Raw genomic sequence first — 24,486 nt, forward strand, 5'->3', positions numbered from 1 at the left:
GGACTGCTCAATAAATAACCACTTTTATTGAAAACGCCCGTCTCTCTATTTCTCTGCACTCTGGTGAAACTAAGTATGCACGAATGACTGAGTGAAATAGCTGTCTATTGTTTTCACACGACTCTGGAGATATACTCCTTGTTCTGGAGGGAGCAAAGTTGTCATGTTTATGCGGTTTTCAGAAACTAATCCCTTCTTGTCTATTCAGGATAGTTTACTCCTTCCTGTTTACTCGAGAAAGTTTCTAGTGACCTCTGAGCATTCATAATTAAGTCAAACATATTCAATAGAGACCTAGTCGATCTCAGTCCTACGTCTAAACTTTCGTTTATGTTATTCCAATGCGCAGAGCCTATTGGGAATATAGGAACCACACTACATGGGGCCCAACGTTTCGTAAGGCGATAATCTAACGCAAGATACTAGAGTAACGCAGTCGTGCCTTTCACACAGACCCCTTTTTCCTGTAAAAACTCCAAAAGACGTCTGGAGTGGGTAAAAGGTTAATATCCGCCAAAACTTTGTAGGATGAGAATCCTATGTATTAGTTTTTGGTTTAGTCAATGTTGAAGGATACAGTGTTCCAAAATATTGTGCACCTAATCTTTGTTTCCTTGAAACTTGCTCTGCAACAAAAACTTTCTGTCAGAAAAATGGTGGAAAGTGACGATGAAAGGGAGAAAGCTAGAATAGCAGCTCAACTTTTAGCGGATGACGCATGTCTCCACAATGAAGACCCGAATGCTATAATCATTCCGGTAAACGTAAGAAGAACTATAACTCTTAAACTTATAGAAAATGGACTATCACCAAGAGGTGGTACAGTCATATTTGTGGTAGAGGCCCATGAATATCGGCAGCACGAGGTATTCTATTCATGGATTCATTTTCCAGCAGCACACGCTGTGACACAAGATTTCCACTATTACAAAATAGAGGAATCTGCGGATGAATACGCTCCTTTCGAGGACGTTGAAAACCCACTAACATACCAAGAGCACCTGCTCCGGTTTAATGGCGCCCTAAAACATCAAAATCACATTACCAGGCTCGTTCCACTAGGTAGACCAGGAGCCACATGGCCGGTTCTAGCCAGCTATACACCACACCCTGACATTGAAAAAATGTTAGACCGAGAACTTTTAGCTCAGCTAAAACAACTCATTAAAATACATAGACAATTGGTCCAATATGTCATGCGGACTTCAACAGTCCAACCAACAATAACAATTCCACAGCACACCCCTCACCAGGGGAACACAAATAAAATAACACCACAGAATATACAATCAGCCATTGGCAAAATACCCGCAAAACGGGAACAAATTCCATTCTGGTTAGCTCAAAAAATAACTCGAATAGAGGCAGTATTTCCTGATACTACACCTCATGACAAACACAGAATTCTGACTATCTGTCTTCCAATGGGGATCGCACCCCATGTGGAGGACTGTGACACTTGGGGCACAGTCTTTGCTTCGATTTACACAAAAACACATGGTGTTCCGTCTGTGGCAGTTATACCAGATGTATACTAAGACAGATTCAAAATGAATACGGTCCAGAACCTGCTTTAACTCTAGGTATGAAATTACTGAAAGACTTTAAGCAAGTTTCGGCTATACTACTAGCCAACATAAAAGGAGAAGCAGCATCTGTGGCGATCCGCCAGAAATTTAAAGAAACAGATATAGCAGAACAACCTTTTGAACTTGCCAGAATCATAGAAAAATCCTATGAAGAATTAGGTAGAGATAGTTTGGGTGGGAAACCACTAAAACCCCAACTAACTGAAAATCCTGAAAAAACCTTTATTAAAAATAATCTCAATACTTCAAATAAGAAGTGGGAGGGTAATAAACAAACTACTCCCATAGAAAAACAGTTTCAGTCCAGAGGAAGGTCTCCTCAAAGGAGAGATAGATCTCCAGAACGAGGAAGCAAGTCTCCCCAAAGGGAGCCCTCTGAAAAAAGATACAACTTTAAAGATAGGGATAAATTGAGAAAACCTGACAGACATCAAGATAATGGTACTCGTCCCTCTCGATCTTTTCAGACTTCCTCACAGAAATCGGAAAGAAGAGGACGGTCAGAACACAAGGAAGAGCACGTCCAGTCCAAAGACAAGGAACCTGCTCATCAAAGTAAAAAATTACAATTTCCAAAAAAGAAGGTAGCTAGTATTAAAATAAAACATGCAGAGGATTTTGAGGACACAACTGAAAAACGGAGAGTGGGCCCAGACAATGCTAGACAGCGCAGCAGAAGTGACCATAGCTCGCAAGATCCTGATGAATCTTCTGGAGACAGTGGATACGAATGAATACATTCAAGTGGAAACTGCAGACACCAGAGTTAGCATACTCCATAAATTGTATGAAATAACATTACGTATAGAGGGGGACAAAACTAGGAAAATAAAGGGTCTCTTTTGGGATAACCTTTCGGAAGGCTATGATATCCTTCTAGCAGAAAAAGACTGGCCACCAGAGTTTGTCAGGAAGTGCCCACATGGCGAAGAAATGATTATGCCTGCCTTCTCAAATCACATTCCAATACATCAAAAATACACATTTGCAAGAAAATGGGCAGTTGCCCAAGCCCCTGCATTACATAAAAATAATGTAGGATGGGATGATGATTCTCCTCACCACAAAATCCAGTTAAAAAATCAACCTACTGCACAAAGGCAGTATCCTGTTAAGCAAGAAGCTAAAAAGCAAGTCAGGGAGATCCTAGATCAACTTGAATATCAGGAGGTGATTGAAACATGCACCTCACAAATGAACAATCCTTTGTGTCCTGTCTCCAAGCCAGACGATTCATATCGTCTAGTTTTGGACTACAGACACCTAAACTCATGCTGCAAAACTTTTGCAGTACAAAACTCACACAGTGCAGCACTAATGAATAACATCGTGCGCAAAAAATATAAAGCAACATTAGATATCTCAAATGGTTTCTTTTGTCAAAACATTGCACCTGAAAGTAGGTATTTGACCGCTTTCTCCTGTATGGGGGGGGGCAAAAACAATTCTGTCGACTCCCACAGGGATTCAAGAACAGCCCAGGAATATTCTCAGCAAGGGTAACAGAGTTACTACAAATGTATGATGATGAGGCATTATCCTATGCCGATGACATCTATCTTACAGACGACGACCTGGAGACGCACTTGAAAAGAGTGAACACCATCATACTTGGGTTCGCATCTGAAGGGTATAAATTCAACTTTAAAAAGTCACGAATTGCCCATCTAACTGTCCTGTTTTTAGGATATGAATTATCAAGTGAAGGCAAAAGCCTAGCAGACAATTTCTTTTAGAAATGTGCAGTACTCCAATCTCCAAAAACGCTAAAAAACTTACAATCAATTCTAGGTTTCCTGAATTTCGGAAGAACATACATTCTAAATTATGCAGAGAGGGTTAAACCTCTCTATGAATTAATAAAATCTGATTTCAAACCAATTAATTGGACTCCGAAACACACAGAAATGTTACGAACATTACAAACAGACATCTTAACTAAAACAAAACTGCAAACACGCGCAAATGAACGCAACCTTGTAATCCGAGTCATCCCAGGAAGATGCGGATTCACATACCTGACCTCTAATGAGGGAGAAACAGTACCAATAGCTTATAATTCACACTTGTAAGCTGAAATGAAATTCAGTTCAACTTAAAACATTCTGACTGCGGTTCAAACTGCTGTAGCAAAAGAAAGAGCCCTCGCACAAGGTAACCGTATAATAATCGTTACACCTGTACCTGCCCTAGAAGCGGTAACAAGAGCAAGCATTCCGAATGCTAAAGCTTTACATCTGAGATGGATACAATGGGTTAATTCTCTTGCTGCATCAGACGTAGTATACGAATTCGATCCTAACTTAAAAACACAGGAATTCCTCCAATACGAATATGAATGTCCTCTGCATACCGAAATCCTGCCTTTCGAACATTATGGCTGTATAATATATACAGATGGTTCAGCACAACCCGCAGTTGGGGGTAAACAAGCATATATATAGTGCTGCGTGTGCGATCGTTAAAGGTCGGTGGCACGAAGCAAAATTTAGACCCTTCGTCACTAAAACTCAAACACTCGGAGACTGTACAGCTCAGCGAGCTGAACTACAGGCTTTCAAGATGGCGCTTGAAAATACCAATCGCGAATTCCCCACACTGATAGTGTGCGATTCGTATTATTGCGTCTAGTCTTACAACGAATACTTGCAGAACTAGGTTCAAAACAGTTTCAAAGATGCAAAAGGTGGCACAATCAAACAAAATGCTTTGGGAACAAGTAGTTCTTTTACAGAAAGAACTACAAAAGACTCGCGTGATACATACACTGAGTCATCAACGTGATGCCGTTCACGTTGCAGGGAATTCATTGGCTGATGAGGCCGCAAAAGCAGCTGTGCAGACGGCTTCCGTAGCTGCCATCACCCGGCCAAAAACAAAAATAGACAGCGAAATAATGCAGGCTGTCAGTGCTTCAGTAAAAGTCAGTGGTAAAACCACACCCGAAAGGCTGTCCAGTAAAGTACTCATACAAAACTGATGCGAATAATGTTCCTTTTGCTGTAATTCCTGGAGTGGGGGAAAGAGCAATTCCAAACATGGAACACAGGTTAGGACTAATTTTAGCGGCACATGAAGGGCTTGCCTCTGCACATGCAGGTGTTTCCGCCACAGTATAGTTATTAAAACAGAGATATTGGTGGCCATACATGAGAAAACAAATTAGAAACTATGTTCTAGAATGTGAAATATGCCAAAGAATGAAAGTATCAACAGTGAAACGACCTGCACAGACGCCCCTTCTAATCTTAGATAAACCATTAGCGTGTGTTTACCTGGACCACTGTGGTCCCTTACAAAGGGATGGCAACTATAAATATATCATGGTCGCAGTGGATTTCTGTACGAGATTCATTTGGATGTGGCCCCAGCGCTCGGCTGACGCCAGAACTGTTATAAAAGATTTGCAAGTCTTTATCTGCACATACGCAATTGGCATGCTACATTCTGACCAGGGTCCTGCGTTTAGCTCTCGGGCTTACAAGGAGGCCATGGCCAGCATGGGCATTGCATTGCGGTACTCTAGTCCATTCCATCCCGAGGGAAATGCGGTAGTGGAGAGAAAAAACCGGGACATAAAGCAATCTATAACGGCGAGGGTATTAGGTTCGGGTGATGGGTGGGTCAAACATCTAACAAGTGTCCAACGTAGTCTTAATAATCTGCCAAGAAATTCTCTAAAAGGTATCACTCCACACGAACTTTTGTTCGGTACTAGAATGATAATCCAGGACTTAGATTGTCAGACTTCAGTGGTGAAAGAAAAATCCTTTGACATCAAAGATCGTTTGGCTGTTTTACAGGACTTAAATGAAACAAGAAGAAGTCTAAGTAACACAAAGCTAAAACCAACGACCACTGAAGAAAAACCACCTGTCCCAGCAAGACCTGTCTGGATTCCAAAGATTGGGGATCTAGTCAGAGAGAAGATCGCAGTGAAGAAGGAATTTGGGCCTTCTTACAGAAAAGCAGTACCTGTCTTATCTGTCAGCGGAACAAGATCAGTAGTACTACCGCCACTTGCTGGTAAAAAGAGAACAGAGTTGTATCAATCGACCTGGTAAAACCACAATCATGTGGCCAATAATAAGTAGTAGGCCCAGTGGACTCCCAAGAAATAGCAGAAGACCAAATCTTGCTACAATACAAGAGGTTCAAACTGAGAGACTAATCACTTTTGATAAACCTACAGTAAATAAAACAGGACTATGCAACAGAGCCATGGAACTTGTGCCTCTTGAAACCCAAATTGCAACAGTTCGTCAAGAAACACCAGTCTACAACGATGTAGCCTCTGAACATACATATCCAAAGATAAATGAAAATCCGGAAGCAACTCCAACAATTGACAGAACTGCATCTGGCTACTTCATTAGTTTCAATGACTTTTCGGATGATCCATGTGAACATGAAGAAACGCCAGCAACTAAAACTTTCAAAGAAAAAATGACTGAACTATTTCGTCAACTCAAAGAAACATATCTGATTTCACCATGGATTGAATTATGGATTGTGTTTGGTGTACTTTTCCTCCTACTTTGTCTCATCATGATTTTATGTTTGGGTAGATTTATTGATGGAAAATATAGTACAATGGACACAGCAAGTCAGAACATCAACTTGGGCCTAAAGCCTCACAGATCCTCTCACATTGAAAAAAGAGAACTGTCATCAGTGAACATCACAGCCAATCCTATACCTGGGGGTATAGCATGGGACAAAACGGATTACGAAATCTATGGCCCGATTGAGCTCTTGAAATATCCACACCAGTTCAAGGTTTCCTTAAGTGACTTTGTGACACCAAGTACTTTCTCTGATGATTGGGACTTTGAAAATATTAATAATATGTCAGATTTAGAAATGTCAGCAAAATTCACAGAACATGACTATTTGCAGGGTTCATCGAACTATGAAGAAATGTATTGTTATAATCATTATGGTCATCATTATTTGCATAAATCTGCTAATCCTAGAAATGTTTTTAATTATAACTAATGGGAACATTGTCCCACGCCGCCAAAAGGCAGTTCAAAAACATTTTATGAGAAATTCCCATACTTCTCAGGGTTTAACAACACTAATCCAGAAATGTTTTATTTCAAAATGTTAAATAAGACAGGAATGAAAAACATGTTGACAAATACTAAATTGATTTATTCTGAAACATTTTATGAAAAAATGTCTACATTTGGTTTTGAATTTTGGAAAAATAATATTGAAACAAAAACCATCTGGGGTACAAAAGATTGGCAGGTACAAGGTATAGAATCATTATTTAGAGCCTGCATGATCCCAGAACAGATCATATTCCTGAATGACACCATGCAACAAACAACCTGTCATTGCCTAGCCAAGATAAAAGACTTAAACAAACCGTCTATTCCAAAGCCCATACCTGATAGTAATAGCACTACAGATGTGGAGATAGACGTAGCCCACATTTTACACCAAAACAGAACAAATCCTGATTGGAAAAAATGGTTGATCTGGCCCGCAGACACTAATAACTGTCAAGATAGATTCCTGAACAAAACACAGGGGTTCAAACAGACCAGGCCAGACCCAAGATATTCCCAGAGACAACATCCAGGGATAGTTACAACATACAGTGTAGGAAAACTATGCCTCGAATGGCTACAGAAATCTACACTGCAGGAAATTAAGTAACACTTAACTTTACTTAAAGAAGGTTCTGACTTGCGAGATTTCATATTGGGGCCTCGCAAACAGCGTAAAAAAGGTTTCATATACGCCGGTATATACGCAGCTTACAACGAGGCTTGGAAAGTAATGCAAATTGAAACGGCTGAAAAAATACGAGAAATTGATCGTATAAATTTGGAAAAATCACTGTCTGTAGTGGACAATGGGTTAACGACTCTGTCCTCCAGAATGTATTCACTGAACAGCATTGTATCATCTGCAATTGGTATAATAGAGCAGGACTTGCTAATGTTACAACATGGCCAGTCCCAATTACGTTCTATTGTACAGCTAGGCTGGACGTTACAAAATCTGCGTTCAGGTCACGTGCCATGGCGTCTAATCAACATAACGTCATTATTTTCTATCTTTCACCTTACTGATAAACTAATCAGTTTGGCACAAAAAGGAGCAGATTATACGATTCTGAGCATTGAAAAACTTGAGAGATTACCATTGACAATGTCAGAGAGACCTGTCATTGAATGGATAATACATGGTACAATTACAATTCCGATAACAACTTTTCAGTTTCAATATTGCCAAAAGTATATACCAGCAGACCTGTATGAAAGGTTGGGTAAAGGATACATCAAGTCAACCTGGAAATTACCTTACACACATAAATGTTATATTGAAGGGAAAAAGAGGTATTTCTTAGTGGTAATAACTGTAAAAATGCACTAAGCGGTACACTTCTGTGTCAAGGTATTAACTTGCATGGAGCCTGCGAAGGTTCATCAAATAACCTTTCATGTCACCTGCATGGCATTCCTGCAACACAGATAGAGCCTTTTTTCAGACAGCTTTCCAACGGCAGCTACGTTGTAATAAATGACCGCAGCTGTTGTGGCATGGTGCCAGGATTAGCCTATCTCGTGAGCGTTACTTACAGGGTCATTAGCTGTATGCAAGTATTGTATCCAAACAGCAATCCAGACAAGGAGACAACATTATGGCCTTCTGTGAAAATCTCTTCTATTCAAATTCATACTTTAAGCAGAATGAAGTTTATTCTTTTACAAAAAACTGTGCCTTTAACCTCGTCCAAAGACACGTATGATCTGCAAGTTGCAAGGACAGCGGCAGAGATACATTCCCTATTATCGACAAATTGCCCGTACATTTCGTAGAAATGTTAGGTCAAATTGTAAACATGTCTGATACCAGTGGCATCGCACATGTATTTAAGACCATTTTTTCGGGACTGTTAGCACCCTTTGAAACAGTTCTGGGCATCTTCCCGAATTTTGTGCATTCTGTATTTGGCGGACTGCCTCTTCTTTTGGGACTCGTAGCAGGAATTTTATTTTTGTTACTTCTGCTTCGATATGGCAAGTCAAGCCACAGGCTACGATGGAAGAAATGATCCTGGCCATACGTTACCGAGAACGGATCACTAAAGTCCTCGGCTTTGCCCGGCTAAGAGATCTGAGTACTACCTGGTTTCTTTCATTCAGACCAATCTGGCAAGATTGCATCTTACCTGTGCTTCGATGTCTGCTATGCGGAGAAGAATGCGTGTTGGACGTCTGTCTTACACTACCATCAGCAGTACCAATGGATATCGATACTTTGCTTGGTTCGGTAACAGCTCATGCAACGTGTTGTCCCCAGCGGCTACCTATTCTGATGACGGCATTCGTTGAGACTTCACCGCCACCTAATCGTAATGGTGAAGTACGAGATGAAAGCAGCACCACACAGGTACAACCTTCTGTGAGCATTGCTGATCCAGACATCGATGATGGCAATGATTCTCACATATGCACTATTGCAGCTTTTTCTAACTTGGTCGAACTTTCACCTACTGTTGTAGACCAATTCTTCGCAAGCCTGTCTGATTTGATGTTCTCTCCTAACAACGAGAATAACTTTTAAAACAACGAGCACACAGCATTCCCTGAACTCTGAATTCGGCCTTCATTTTTTGATAAACAAGACTACTGAAAACAATTGGAACTATTTTTTCCCCTGAAAGCGAAATTATTTTTCCATTTCCATAATATTTACCTTTTTTCTGGCACACGGTACTCTGCTTAAAGTAGAACTATTCTTCAAGAACAGAACTTCTATTTTGAAACTCTCAAGACAATATTTTGATTCAGCCTCTAGCACATGTACAGTATTGTATAAATATGTGATGAAATGGTCTCGACCTTCTTTTCTGTATTAAGAGCCATTTCATAAATGTAATTTTCGCAATTCATTCAGCCAAAATGTATGTATGCATTATCTGAATGATACCACTGCTTGAAAACCGTACAGTACAAATACTCATTTTCGTGTATATACCATATACCATTTCAAATGCATTTTTTGTATTTTGGGGTGGGTTGGAAAACACATGCAACATTATATGTTTAGTATTGCTTAGTATTTAGTAATGATGGACATTATACGTGGAGTGGGTGTTGTGAATGTATCTAGGACCCTATTTAAATATTCCCGATTCATGCCATTATGTGGTTATAACAAAACATATCCTTATAAAGGCATAGGAATTGTATCCATAGTTAGTCATAGCCAATGCAGTCCAAATACGGCAAGGCTACTCCCATAGACTCCTAGAAAGTACAACGCGTTCTTTAAACAAACCAAGCCACCAGCAGCCTGGGAAATCCCCCTGCTTTTGTTTTGATTTGTGCAAGAACTCCTGGAGTCCAGAAAGAACTGTAAGTTCTTAGTGACGTCATATGTCCAACCTTACGTCAAACTCGGCACCTTCCAGGTATAAATATACAAATGTTGCCTTAAGCAAACACACAGTGGTTTGGAGCAGAGCGGCTATCTACTTGCCCGAAGCCCAGCTGATGCGAGAGCCGAAGGAAGCCGACCCTCCCATTTGACGCACTGAGAGAGACGCTGTCTTTTCCCTTGCCGAGAAATCCAGTTCCACTGTTTCCAGTCACCCTTGCGGGTTGCTGGGAAATCGAGTCCTGAGAAAGAGATACAAGACCTCCTTCATTCTATAACCAAGGTACAGAGCTGATTAAATCCTTAAGAGAATTCTTGATTCAGATGCTTGGCAAAAACTAACTTAACTTAAACTGCAGCTCACTTACTCCTTCCCACGTACTAGGCTTAGGTTAGGTACACCGGGGTAGGCGTATCTTAGAAGCACCAGTTGAGTACGTTTAGTCAATGATTTTATGTATGTATATATTTTATCCGTTTTAAGTCTCATATGGCTCAGAAACCATATAAATGCTTTTACGGTATTATTTCATAATACTCCTTTTACTGTACGCACTTTACTTCATGACAAGTATTGCAATTGTGGCAATTCACTTCTCTTGCACGAGAAAGAGGACTGCTCAATAAATAACAACTTTTATTGAAAACGCCCGTCTCTCTATTTCTCTGCACTCTGGTGAAACTAAGTATGAACGATTGACTGAGTGAAATAGCTGTCTATTGTTTTCACACGACTCTGGAGATATACTCCTTGTTCTGGAGGGAGAAAAGTTGTAATGTTTATGCGGTTGTCAGAAACTAATCCCTTCTTGTCTAATCAGGAAAGTTAACTCCTTCCTGGTCATTCAAGAAAGTTTCTAGGGACCTCTGAGCTAGCTGGCATTCATAATTAAGTCTAACATATTCAATAGAGACAGAGTGGACCTCAGTCCTACGTCTAAACTATCGTTTGTTATTCCAATGCGCAGAGCCTATTGGGAATATAGGAACTACACTACAGCTGGAGGGGTGCTGCGCTGATACTGAAGTGGTGTTGCACTGTCTACTTGCAGGATATATTGTTATGTAACGTCACATTATATTCCGCATTTGAAGAGCACGGGGATACTTCCCTTGATATTAGTTTTATTTCACCAACAATTGAAACCTAAAAGAAAGCATCAGAAGTTGAAAGCACGCATCTTAAAACTGCTTTCATTTTCATAAAGAACAGCGTGTTTACCTCTTTATTCGTATCCAAATAATCACACTGTCAAAAGCACAAAGTAAATATGTTGATCCTACTGTCAGCCGTTTTCTTAAGCTACACTTCCTATTAAGTAAGTATATTTTGTTAAGGGTTGGACATTTGAGCTAATAAAACTGAAAATGTAATAGGACGAAAAACAAAATAGCCTCCAGCTGAAAAGCGCTAATCAGGACATGATATTCTGTCCTTGGCTGAGTGCGTGGGAAAGCCAAACCAGCCCCTTCAATAGAAAAAGTAGTGCGCCAAAACTAACTTAAATGACCGATAGTGAACTGATATTTGTAACTGGGCCAGTCTCCATGGCATCAATAAACAGCAAAAGAAGAGACAAACCTACACTATTCACCAACGAAAACAAAGGAATTTCGAAAGGCACATGAAGAAACAAATCGAAACAGATGGGCATGCTGAAAACCCCTACAGTAGAAACCGCATTTCTCGAGAGACCGTGCATGTGCTGCCTAGGCGAAACCTAAAAATCCAGTCTGTCGGACTCCTTTATGAAGCAAAGAGAAACACTCCCATATCTAGGTTTGGAGTCATCTGTAATTTAGCTAAGCCTACCAAACCAAGATATTTCAAAACACTAGACACCTGAAGGAGTCCCAAGTATTGTTTGTTTCCTTGATGCCAGCACATTTTCTTACCCAGAATACCAGGCACAGATCAAACATCGGGTAAAATAAATCCCCATTTCAGTGATGGGAAGTGCCTGATTTTGTGGGTAAGAAGAAACTCCCACCATCCAATGTTACCACAAGTCTGCCAATAAAAATATATACAATAGACCCACTAAAATGTGAGATGCTGACAGGAACAAGCCAAATTTGGGACTGTTTAATGTCAATACAAAGTCATTGTGATCGTCACACGGTCACAGGCTTGGCCTGTTTTTGTCCTATGCAGTATGCCCACCCATTCATACATAGTTTTTTGTTTATCAGGAGAAGTGTGGGAACCTTCAATGGCAGGACTTTTGCCATTTGCCCAAAGTTATGACTTTTTCTTTCACATAAGTTTTTTTTTAATCCATATTTTGACATGTGTCAGGGATTCTTTGTAATAACACATATGGGAATTCATGCAGCCACATCACCATGTATTTCCTGTGTCTACTTTTCAGAATTTCTGAGGTAATAGGTTTTCCTTGGTGCCTGCTGACCCTTGTGCCTACGGACATTCCACATGGAATCTCCCTCCCATCAAAAACATTCTCTGGTGTCTAGTGTTTAGATCTCTATAAAAACCCTCTGGAAACCCACACGTTTGTTAACCCCACATCGAGAAGACTTTGGCGAGCATAGATTTGGGGCAAGCCTAGGCAGAGTATGGTCCTATGAGGAAAACTAAAAGAAACTGTCAGGTTATGTGGGAAAAGTGCTGAAGATCTGTTGAACTTCTTAGTCAGCAGGTTTTTTAGCTCCCTGCCATGATGAGAGCAGTCTGGCACCCCGCTATAAAAACTATTATGTTCAGCTGTGGAACAGGTTTGTTTTTAGTAATTTCCTTATAGCCCTGGTCTGATACCTGAGACCAAAATAGGAGGACTCTATACCATATTGAACTTTCAGTCGATTTCCAAATGTCCCAAATGCCTAGCAGCCGGTTTATCCCTTGTGTGCTCCCATAACCCATACAAAACGAAAGCATGTCTGGTACCTTAACACTTAGGACACCCAGTAGAACAAAGTTGATGGTCAAGCCTTCGCATGGATATGTTTCTTCACGATGGAGATTTGCAGGAGTTAGCATGTTTAAAGACGAAATAAGTCTGACAAACGTTTAGTTCTACATGTTCTCCTAGCAAACCAGTGGGGACAAGATCGGTCTGGCTTGCACCATTAGATTTCTTCGGGGATCCAGAGTCAGAAAATATACAGTGTTTATGCTTTCCTTATAGTCCAAAGTTTATTATGTCATCAAATGAACAGTGCACTGTAAACCATGAATCTTCACAATTTTGCGATATCTGCTAATATTACATAATTGATTGTGCAGACTGCTTTTACCTATGAAAACCAAAATATGTTTGGTGATGCCAGACTTTCAAGGCCTCATCTTCTTGCTCAGACGTCCTGTCTCTATGTTTGTGTTATGATATGAAGGTAATATACACCAGGGGATAATCTTCAAGTAGTTTTATTCTTAGAGAAAGACCTGAACAGCTTCTTGCCAGACACAGCTGGACCAACTGCTGCTGATGCCTCATACATGACATGACATCAGAACATCTAAGGCATCATAGAGATGCAACATTCTAGGCAGTGAAACATATGAATAATGGTAAAATGATAAACAACAAAACATATAAATATAACACATCTCCCCCCTTTATCAACACAACATATATGAAAAAGAATAATATTAAACTAAAAACATAAAGATTCAAGGAACATAATCATTCAAATAAGCAGGTAACCTTCTTTCACTAGCATCCCTCAAAATACGTGAAACACCAGACCCATCTCCATCCCTTGCAGGCATACCGTCAAGCTCGGGTACAATTGCCTCTTCACAGGGCGAGGACTCACCACCTTGTTCATTTGAAAACTCCACATCCCTCATCAGCATCCATGGCGAACATTGTACATTATCATACCTACCCTCCAACTTTTCACCATGCTTGTATTCTCCCCTTTGATACAACGCCACCCTCCTTCAATTCCAAACTTGTCCATTAGTTATTCTCACCCAATTGCCACCTACAGCTTTCACTTTGAACGGTCCTCTGAACTTATTTACAAAATTGCCATGTCCTCCAGGTTTTACTTTTACCCAGTCCCCAACCTTATAAAAACACTTCTCCTTCCCTGACTGTTTCTCACACCGTGAATCACCCTTCAATGGTTTCTTACGCATCCAAGACGGAAGTAGTTTGGTGCCAGCCTCTCTTCCCCGCATCATTCCAAAAGGACTTTTTCCCAGATCGTTGTTCACGGTTATGCGGTACGTCCAAAGCATGTCACTCACAGACTCAAGTACATATAAACCCGCTCCATGAGCTAACTGCATTGTACCTTTAACCATTCGGTTAATGCGTTCCACAAGTCCGTTTCCTTGTGGGTTGTATAACGCACAACAAGAATGTTTTATACCCAATGACTCTAAAAATTCCTTCATTTCCATTGAGGTTAATTGCGTTCCATTGTCAGTCAGTAAAATATCTGGAAAACCTTCCCTTTTGAAAATCTCATTCAAAACCGCAATGGTTGCTATTGTTCATAAAAGCAACCTCCACCCATTTTGATTTGGCATCTACCAATACAACTGCATACTTCTCATTCTCCTTAAAAAATGAAAATGGACCAGTAAAGTCTAAGCAAACCTTTTCCCAAACACTATCAGCCATAGAAACATGTTGCTCAACGGAAGACCCAATTCCTACCCTCAATCTTTTCTCTGATTCCTTGCACGCCACACACCTTTCCACCCAATCCTTCACCTGCTGATCCATAGACGGCCAACAATAAAAATCTCTCAACCTCCTTATAGTCATTGTTTGCCCCATATGGCCCTCATGTGCTAACCCTATCAGTTTTGCACGCAAACCTTGCTGCGGTACAAATTTATCCTCACGCATGATCACACCATCCTCAGTAACAGACATTTGATCCACAATCTTCAAAAATGGACGCACACCAAGTGGAACTGAACTTTCCCTTTTAACATCACCCTTCACCATCCTACGAACACCCATGAGTGTCACATCCACCTCCATCTCTTTAATCCATTCCTTCCTTTGAATAGCACCATCCAAACTCTCTAATGCATCGTCGACACTTGCCACAACCTCCTCTGTTGAAAAATCTGAAACAATTGCTTCCTTATCTGGTAGTCTTGACAAGCAGTCAGCAACCTTGTTGCGCCAACCTGGAACATACTCTATTTTACAATCACAATCTTGCAATTTTACCACCAGTCTAGCCAATCTACCAGAACAATTACTTATTTCTCCTGTACCTAAAACCTTCAACAATGGTTTGTGGTCGGTGCACAACCGAAAATGGCTTCCCCACAAGAATACTCTAAAATGGCTTGTTGCCCACGCCACAGCCAAAGCCTCCCTCTCTATAACTGAATAGTTACGTTCAGACTCTGACAATGAACGTGAGGCAAACGCCACAGTCCTTTCCACTCCACCACGCACTTGTGCCAACACAGCCCCAATACCCACTGCACTGGCATCAACGGTAAGTATATTTTCTAAGCCATTCTGAAACGGAGTCAACACACTTGCATGAACTATTTCCTTTTTGATTAAATCAAAAGCAGATTCTTGCAATTTCCCCCACAAAAACTTTTTCCCTTTTTTTAACAGCTCCCTCAAGCATTCTGTTTTTTGTGAAACATTCAGCACAAATTTCGAGTAATATTCCACTAAACCCATGAAGGATCTCAATGAGTCCCTATCATGTGGCACCCTTGCAGTCACAATTGCACTAACCAGGTTTTCTTTTGGCCGTATACCTTCTTTTGTGACTAAATGTCCCAAATACTCAACCTCGTGTGTTTTAAACTTGCACTTTTCACGTTTTAATGTCAAACCAGCCTTTGCGATTCTGTCCAACACTTTTGCAAGTGCAAGATTATGTTCATTATCATCCTTTCTGAACACTAAAATGTCATCTTGGAAGATGACAGCCTTGTCAATACCAGACAAAATTGAATTCATCAAACGCTGAAACACACTTGCAGCGGAACACAATCCAAACGGTAGTCTACAAAACTGGAATGTGCCCTCCCCCGTGATAAATGAAGTAAGTGTTTTGGAACCTGCACTGAGTTCTACCTGATGGTATGCGCTCCGCATGTCTAATTTGCTGAAAACCTTTCAGATCCACACAAAATCTGAGTGAACCATCCTGTTTGTTTGTGATGACAACCGGACTTAACCATTCAACAGCTTCCACAGGCTCAATCACTTTGTCATCCAATTGCGGTTGAATGATTTCTTTAACCTTTGCTCTAGCTGCAATGGGAACCCTTCTAGCTACATGCTTCACTGGGATCTAATTTTCCTTTAATTTGATCACATGTTGATAATTTCTGAATTTTCCTAGTCTAGGTTCAAATACCCTACTAAACTTGTCCAACAAATCATTCAGATTACCAGCATTACATGCATTCACACTCATGACTGGAAATTCCGCTGTGGGGTCCACTTTAATTTCCAAGTCATATTGGTGTGGCCACCCTAAAATTGGTGGTCCTTCTTCGGCCACATAGACTTTCCCATGGGTTTCTTTTCCATCAAACTTTATCTTTGCTTCCATGCACCCTACTACTTTAATATCATTCCCTTGATAAGATTTAAGTGTCACATCAGACCTAGATAGTGAACCACTCCTCCATGTCTTATCATAAATTTCTTGTGGTATGATGGTATACAGCGAACCGGTATCCACCGTCAATGAAACCATTTCCCCATTTATCTCAAAATTGGCCTCAGGTCGTACTCTTCTTCTCTCTACACCTCCGACTTCCATCACATCCACATCACGATCAACAACTACAACTCTATAAGTGGATGTTGAATCATTCACACATGTAACTCTCTCATTCTGTTGTTTGCACACTTTCCACACTTAAGACAGTCTTTTCCAACTGCATAGCTTGTTTTGAGTCCGCCAAGTGATATGTACTCCCACATCTTGAACAATGTTTCTCTCCGTTTTTCCCAGATGTTTTGTTGAAATTCCTTTGAAACTTGTTTTTATTATTGTAATTGCTTTGAGTCTTGTTCTTCACTGCACATACACTCTCCCCATTGTCCTCCACAACTGATACTTCTTTGTTGCTGTTTGAAGTTATTTTCATTTCCTTCTTGCATTTCTCAGATTCCTCAACCAGTTTTGCAATGGCTATAGCATCTTTCAATATTGGATTACTCGAGGCCCACAGTCTTTCTTGAGTTTTTTTACAATGACACTGAACTATTAATTGGTCACGAATCATCTCCTCTTGCATTGCTCCAAATTGACACTTCGCTGATAGCTCTCTCAATCTTGCAACAAACTCATCAATACTTTCATTTTGTCTCTGTGGCTGTGTATAAAACTTACGTCTTCGCATAACTACATTTACATGTTTTGCATACCTTTTTTCTAATTTCATGACAGCTTCTTTATAGACATCATCTAAATCTTCTCCATCGGGCAGATATTTGAAAATGTGTTGCTCTTCTTTCCCTAAATTACCTAAGAGTAAAGCTTTCTTTCTTGCAGCTGGGAATTCAGTACCGTCTAAAGCCACTAAATAATTTTCAAAGCAATATATCCAATCCTCCCATTCGATATTAGGCTCGCCTGGAGACATCAAGAACGCTGGAGGAATTACTATGGCAGTACTTACATCCATTTTTCAGCTGCACTACAACTCCTCACCAGAAGGTGGCATCACAGTCTTAGAATGCTTGTTAGGAATGATCACACTCAACCAATGAGATTTTAGAAAACAGAATGTCTTTCTCTCATCAGTATTTACTTCCCTTGAAAAATGAACATTCTCAATTAAATATTTCCTCATGTTTCAATGAGATCTTCAGGCTGCAATGAAATTGTGATGTTAAAATGCGTATTTCTGAATGTGCCAAAAACATAGTTTGTATTGGTGACACAAAGAGTCATTAGAGGTACATGATTTTATAGACGCCAGTGTGGATTTCTTTTTTTTTTAATGCTCTGGTTTACATATAGGCAAATACCCAGTCAGTGAATGGATTAGTGGGTAGTGTGCCTTCAATAAAACACGTATTATAGCAGCTTGAAGTATATTTCCATTCCTCTAGCAGTCAATTAGGCCTTGTAATGATGGAAATTCCCTACGCACCCTTTCAAAGTGGAACCATTTCAAACATCTTGGGCGCCGCTGACAGTGGCTAAGAGTAACTTCCTGCACGGATGTGGAGTTTACTTCCAAGACCTGACGTTCAGTGCTCCCAGCATGGGAAAGCTCTTCAGATCAGCATTCTGCATCAGAGTGAGGAAACTAGCTCTGAAAGTGGAGAAGTGTGGCTCACTGGTTAGAGGAGGCATACTCTGAAGCAGAGGTTAGACCCGGGACCAGGGTTCAATTCCCGATGCGGCAGGGTCTTGAGCCCAAATGTCCACGGACTCGCTAATTCTCGCTTCGGTGCCTGCTCGAATCACGGGTTCACACTCTGCAACTCTGGGCAATAGCTTGCTTAATCTCCACTATGCCCCCCCCCCCCCCGTGGCGGGATGCCTGGCTTACACCCTGGGGATGCCCAGTACGGGTTATCTCACAGGGAAAAAGCCAGGATGGGTTCCCAAAGCAAGCGCCTTGAGACCTTGCGGTGATAAGGCGCTATATAAGAACCTTTGACATGACATGACATGAAAGTGTTTCTTCTTCAATCTAGAGCGGAGTAAATACAGATCCTTACACTACGGATATGTTTTATCCTAATAAGCAGAAGCGATCCAAACAACGTAGCAACATATTGATAGAGCTCTGGCATTCTTCCATAGACAAAGTAACTGGCCTGTCAGCAGCTCATCCAGCAAGGAATGAGAGCACAACTGCAGGTGTCCCTGGCTCACTGGAGCTAGTGACCAATGAATAGCAACTGTTACTAGAGTTAGCAGATCTCATCTTCTAACCTATGGTATTCCAGAGAGAACAGAAGATGTACTCTGGCTTGCTTTATGATGTTGTCGCTCTAAGAATCCCTAGAGGATGCAGTGTCTCTTAAGTAGTTGTGTCCTGTAATGTGTTTCCACCTGTGTTGTTGATGCAGAAGGCAATTAATAGTGGAGCACTCTGACTTCCACCTTTAGTGGGCACGTTACTAACCATGAACTTGTGACATGCTTCTAGCCCATTGTCAAGACTCTAAACTTACTTGCTTTAAACTTGAGAGGCTAACTCTCCTTTTATGAGCTTCCTCAAGAAGTTTCAGGCATTCTGTTGACCGTCTGGTCTTTCCGCAACAACAGGTGAGAGACTGGTTGCTCAATGTTATGACAATTTGCTTGATCCTTTTTTTTAGTTCAGATAGTTAAGATTCTAAATGTTGATAGATTCCTAGGAGAGTAGTCGCTGAACATTGGCATGATGAATGGCTTTCTTGCAGCAATTTCGTCTTGCGTCTCTTAACAGAAACAAGGATCCTTATTCAAATTGCTGTCTTTTCAAGAGGTCTGAGGGGTCTGCAGAATACATTTCCATTGAGACTCTTCTAGGGCCCTATTTGAGAACTAAAAGTTGTTTTGCTATTTTCAGTCAACTCTTTATTCGACTCTACACTACTGCCTCCTGACATTTCTTATATTGAAGATGGATTTACTGGTGAAAGTAAATTTGGACAGACTAGTTTGTGATTTCTAGCCCTTTCTGCTTTGCTCCACTCTGTGTTTTCTAAGGATTCATTTGTTCTACAGATTAAAGGATCAACACTACCTGTACTGGGTACAGCATTTCTCACAACACTGGGGATTACCTTATCTGCTTCTACACTCCTCAAGGTAAGAGGAGAGATTACATAGTCTGGATCCCAGGAGAGGCCTCACCCGCCACATCCAATCTGGCATTTAGTTTTTGAGGCCATTCTCTTGGTTTTCTATTTCTGCTAAACAGTGCTGCACGTTGGCTTGAGGTTTTCTTGATTACTTGACTAGAAGAGTTGTGGACTTTTCAGCTATTATAGAAGTTGAGGTTCAATCAATTTGCATGACCGCTACCTGGTCTATGCACTTGTTCTCTACACATGATTGCCTTGATAGGGAGGCCCAAGCTCATTCTTTGATTTGTAAAAGCAGTTCTCTAATCTCTTCTCTATAATTCTCTCTGGTGTCTTCAAACTTCCTCATTCCTGGATGCTTTGGAAGTGGTTCACCTATCAAGTATGTAGGTGCTAATACCTATTTTATAACTATCCAAAAAGGGATGATCAGCACTCATCATATATTTCAATCATTGAGCAAAACGTTTAAGTAAAGAATGTTTTAACATGTGACACAGACTCCATTTTCAATTTTCACCAAACTGTCCTTTATTTGTTTATTCTTTTTCTTTTTATCAAAATTCCATGTAGCTGTAGCCATCGCATCTCGTCCCTTGATCGAGACTTCTTCAGGTTATCTTTTTTTTCCAAAATACGTGCTGGAGCCACATTGTGACGCACTGGGCTAAAAAATCCGGACCCGAGTGCCTACATAGGCTTGAACCTAGAGTGCCCATACCCAAAAAAGAGAGTGGAATGGCTACCCCAAATAAAGAAGGGAAGAATGGCATGATCAGACTGGAGTAACCTAGGAATTTGGGTGGAGCAAAACATAAATTGATGATCTATTAAGGTGGAAGCGTAGAGTTTATATCTAATTATATTACAATTTAAGCCCTGAAGAAGTCTCAATCAAGGGACGAAATGCGTCGGCTACGGCTACATGGGATTTTAATAACAAGAAAAAGAAGAAACAAATAAAGGACAATTTGGTGAAAATTGAAACGGAGTTTGTGCCATATGTGAAAGCATTCTTTACTTACACGTTTTGCTCAATGATTGAAATATGTGCTGAGTGCTGATCATCCCATTTTGTTTTGTAGGGACTTGTTCTCGTATGGGGAGTTAGGAGGTTGGCCCCCGGATTCCTGAACCACAGAATTTTATTTAACTTACAAATAGTGATAAGTGCGATTTATTTGTCTCACTATCGTCTTTTTGAATCATCTATTTAAGTACTACTTATTTATCTTTGCTAATTCTCTTTTTGATGAATGACAGCTCCTGCTGATTTTTAATGCCCTCCCATTGCGAGGATGTAAAAGAACAAAAAAACAAACAGTAAATCTATTTTTTTGTGGCCACAGCCTGTGTTCTTAGCATTTGAGGGGGCTTGGCAAATATTAAGAATTTACTTCACTTCCACGTGTGGGTCTACATATAAATCTGTTGCCTCACTTCCAGTGAAGTCTAGGGACAACTCTATCTGGCGCAGATGACTCCTCATTGCCAAAACAAGATTCCAGAGCCAGTCTGATGCCTGGGAAGGGGGCTACTTAAGAAATGTGCTGGAGTTTTCATGTGGGTCACATACAACACGATTGAAGGCAAGTAACTTGCTTTGCTTTTGCTGTTTTAAAGAGTAATGAAAAGAAACCTTTTTTAAAAGGATTATGTCTTTGTTCTGTTCGCTTAAATTGTAGGTCAAGCTGTTTTCAGTCCACATATTTAACTGCTTTGCCAACTTGAGAACCTGCTGCCCTTCAATAGCATTTAATCTAACTACAGTTAATGTAGCACGTTTATGGAAACTACAGAAATATGGAGCGATACTTATGTCACTATGCAGGACTCATTAAATGGTAGCTGATGCTATTTCTGCCTTGTATATTTGTTGGGAATTATTTCAAAATGTAAATCCAAGGTTTTCTGTTTGTAATTTCAGGAAGAAATTATGCTGTTATTTTAGGGGTGATACCTGAGTCGTTTCTGCCCGTTTCTGTTTGACAATGGATGATACTGAGAACGGTCACTTTGTGGATTGGGAAAAGATCGAACCTAGCAGCGAAGTTCAACCTTGCAAGGAACTGCAGACCACTGACTTCCAGGAACTAAAGAATTTGGCTCGTCAAGGGTACTGGGCCAAATGTCACTCACTGAGAGCTAACGTGTACAAGCAGCTTATCAAGGACATCCCGTGTCGTACTGTGACACCTGATGCAAATGTGTACCGGGATATTGTTGGAAAGATAGTTGGAAAACGAACAGCTAGCATGATCTCACTTCCTGAGTTTGTGGATGACCGTCCGATACCTACCTATTTCTTGAACACTGAGGGCACATTGGCAGTGAGAAGAATCATCATCTGCATTGAGAACCAGTTTCCCGACATATCGTTTTGCCCAGTTCTGCCCTCTTTGGTTGCCTTGTTACTTCATTACAACAAAGATGAGGCAGCATGTTTTGAGCAGGTTTCTCGTATCCTTGCCTGCAACGATCCCAGAAAGAAGCTAATTGACCAATCCTTTGTTGCATTTGAATCCTCCTGCATGACCTTTGGTGACCTTGTAAACAAGTATTGCCAAGGGGCACATAAAATGATGGTGGCTGTGTCGGAAGATGTTCTGGGAGTGTACTCTGACTGGCAGCGTTGGATTTTTGGTGATTTGCCCTTCACTTACGCAATACGGGTCGTTGATGTTTTTCTTGTTGAAGGTTACAAGGTCCTGTATAGAGTGGCCCTATCTCTTCTCAAGTTCTTCCACAAACAGAGGGCTGGGCAACACACACAGTCCGGTAATGTGAAAGAGGATATCCAGGCCTTTGTCCGAGACATTGCCAAGTCAGTGTCACCCCAGAAACTCCTGGACAAAGCTTTTGCCATCAGACTCTTTTCGCGGAAAGAGATTCAACTCCTTTACATGGCCAATGAAAAGGCCTTGAAGCAGAAAGGCATTACAGTCCAACAGAAGAGGTAAATTAATCTGAAATAGCTCACCAGCAACTAACAAAAAAAAATCAAGGAGCTTTGGGAGTGTACATAACCTTGTACTCAAGTGGCCAGAGTGCAGCAGGTGGTATCTTGCAACATTTAGATGTCAAGAAAACATGGTGCAGTATGTATTGTACAAATGTTATAAAAAGAAATGGGGTTCTAAAAATAATTATAAGCCACATTACATCCTGATGGTAATGGCACTACTGTCAACGTGTATAGAAAAATACTGATTTGAAGGATCATCTTATTATCTTTGATATGTTTAAGACATGTGGAACCTTAGGGAAATTGTTGCGCAATTGTAGCAGGGGAGCAGGATTCTTTTTCGGTCTCGTGGCGTTAACCGCGCAAAAGCGCGGTCTCGCCAGAGACCTATTGTCAGCGGCTCAGCTTCCCAGGAGACAAGAGATGGCCACGCGCATCTTGAAGAATCGGATCGGAGCGGGCCGCGCGCACGAACGCGCACGCTGTGGCCATCTCCTGTCCTCTGGGAAGCTCCAACACACACAGCCACACCTCCCCCAGCTTTCAAACACGCATGCGCACACAGAGACACATACACACAAGTGCACATACACGCACACATACAGAGACACAGAGACACCCCGCGCACACACACACACACACACACACGCGCACACGCACGCACACGCACCCAGCCGCCTAGAAATGTGAGCACCAACCGAAAAGGTCTCCCATGCCCTCAGCCGTTATTATATCCTGGTAGGATCTAATCATTGCTGAAGCCAATATGCGAACTGAACCGCGATGTCCCCGCAAACCTTTCCATCCGCTCACCTCCTCAGCCAAGCACTGCCCTCTTCTAAACTAGACAGCAGCCACTGACTGTCAGAGGACTGGTTAGAAAAATGCATGTGCGGACTCCACAGCCAGTCAGCGCTTAAGGATTCTGTATGTCGCACTACGATTGGCTACGGGACACCCAATGCTCTACTCCTATGTCATTTACACGTTAGCACTGCCGTCCACTCCCACAAGACGCCCAGGATAAGTTCAGGCATCGGATTGGTTGGTGTTTGACCAGGAAATGCCTGAATTACGAACAAATGATATCCTTTAGGAGTCCAAGTCTAAGAACGTACGAAGGTATTAGGGTGGATTATTTATGGACGGTGCGTGTAAATAGTAGTTAGTTGATGGCCTTCCCGCGCTGGGGTGCTTGCTAGTAAGGGCATACATTCAGATATTCTGAATACGCTTGTTCTCGAAGAAAGGACGCACACTCTGCTGTCTGCAGAGAGCTGGAGCCCGGAGAACACATGGGCATGCGCACGGCGTGTCTTTTAGCTTGTTTTCCTTGTGTTTGAGCTATTCATTTCTATTGTGTTCCTTCCGTATATCTTTCATCCCTATAACTCCACTTTTCCCTTCCCGTTCCTAATGCCCTTCTTTCACTTCCCCTCCTTACTTTCTTCCTCATTTTCAATATGTACATGTTTTTTCACGATATGCACTTTTTTATTAGTGTCACAGTTGTGCGCATTTGTTGAAAAACAGTCCTGTGCAACGAGTCCCACGGTTTGTGAATAGCTCTCTGCTGCATGATTTACGTGGCAAATATTTGAAAGGCTCGGCGCGTGCACAGGCTCAGAGTCTGAGCCTGCTCGGCTCTCCCTGTTTTTTTGTTGTCTCACTCACCGGGCAAGCTCCACTTTTAAAGCTAAAATTACCAGGGCCAGGCAGCTGCTTCAGGAACAACGCTTTGGCAAAAAAACACGACAAAACTAGTATTGATAAAGCCAAAAAGCAGCCAATTCCAGAC

The 24,486-nt window shown here is 41.2% G+C and overlaps 1 protein-coding gene across 6 annotated transcripts in view; it reads left to right on the forward strand.

The window, feature by feature from the left end:
- Window positions 1-24,486, forward strand: part of TBC1D24 (TBC1 domain family member 24) — a 544,893-nt gene that overhangs the window by 222,343 nt on the left and 298,064 nt on the right. For all 6 annotated transcript variants that reach the window (XM_078663019.1, XM_078663021.1, XM_078663018.1 and 3 more), the window contains one exon: window positions 21,651-22,679. In XM_078663019.1, the coding sequence (XP_078519145.1) occupies window positions 21,715-22,679 (965 nt within the window). In that variant the 5' untranslated portion in view covers window positions 21,651-21,714. The remainder of the gene's footprint in view (window positions 1-21,650; window positions 22,680-24,486) is intronic.

The sequence above is a fragment of the Lissotriton helveticus genome, chromosome 10 (genome assembly GCF_964261635.1).
Source record: "Lissotriton helveticus chromosome 10, aLisHel1.1, whole genome shotgun sequence".
Taxonomy (NCBI): domain Eukaryota; kingdom Metazoa; phylum Chordata; class Amphibia; order Caudata; family Salamandridae; genus Lissotriton; species Lissotriton helveticus.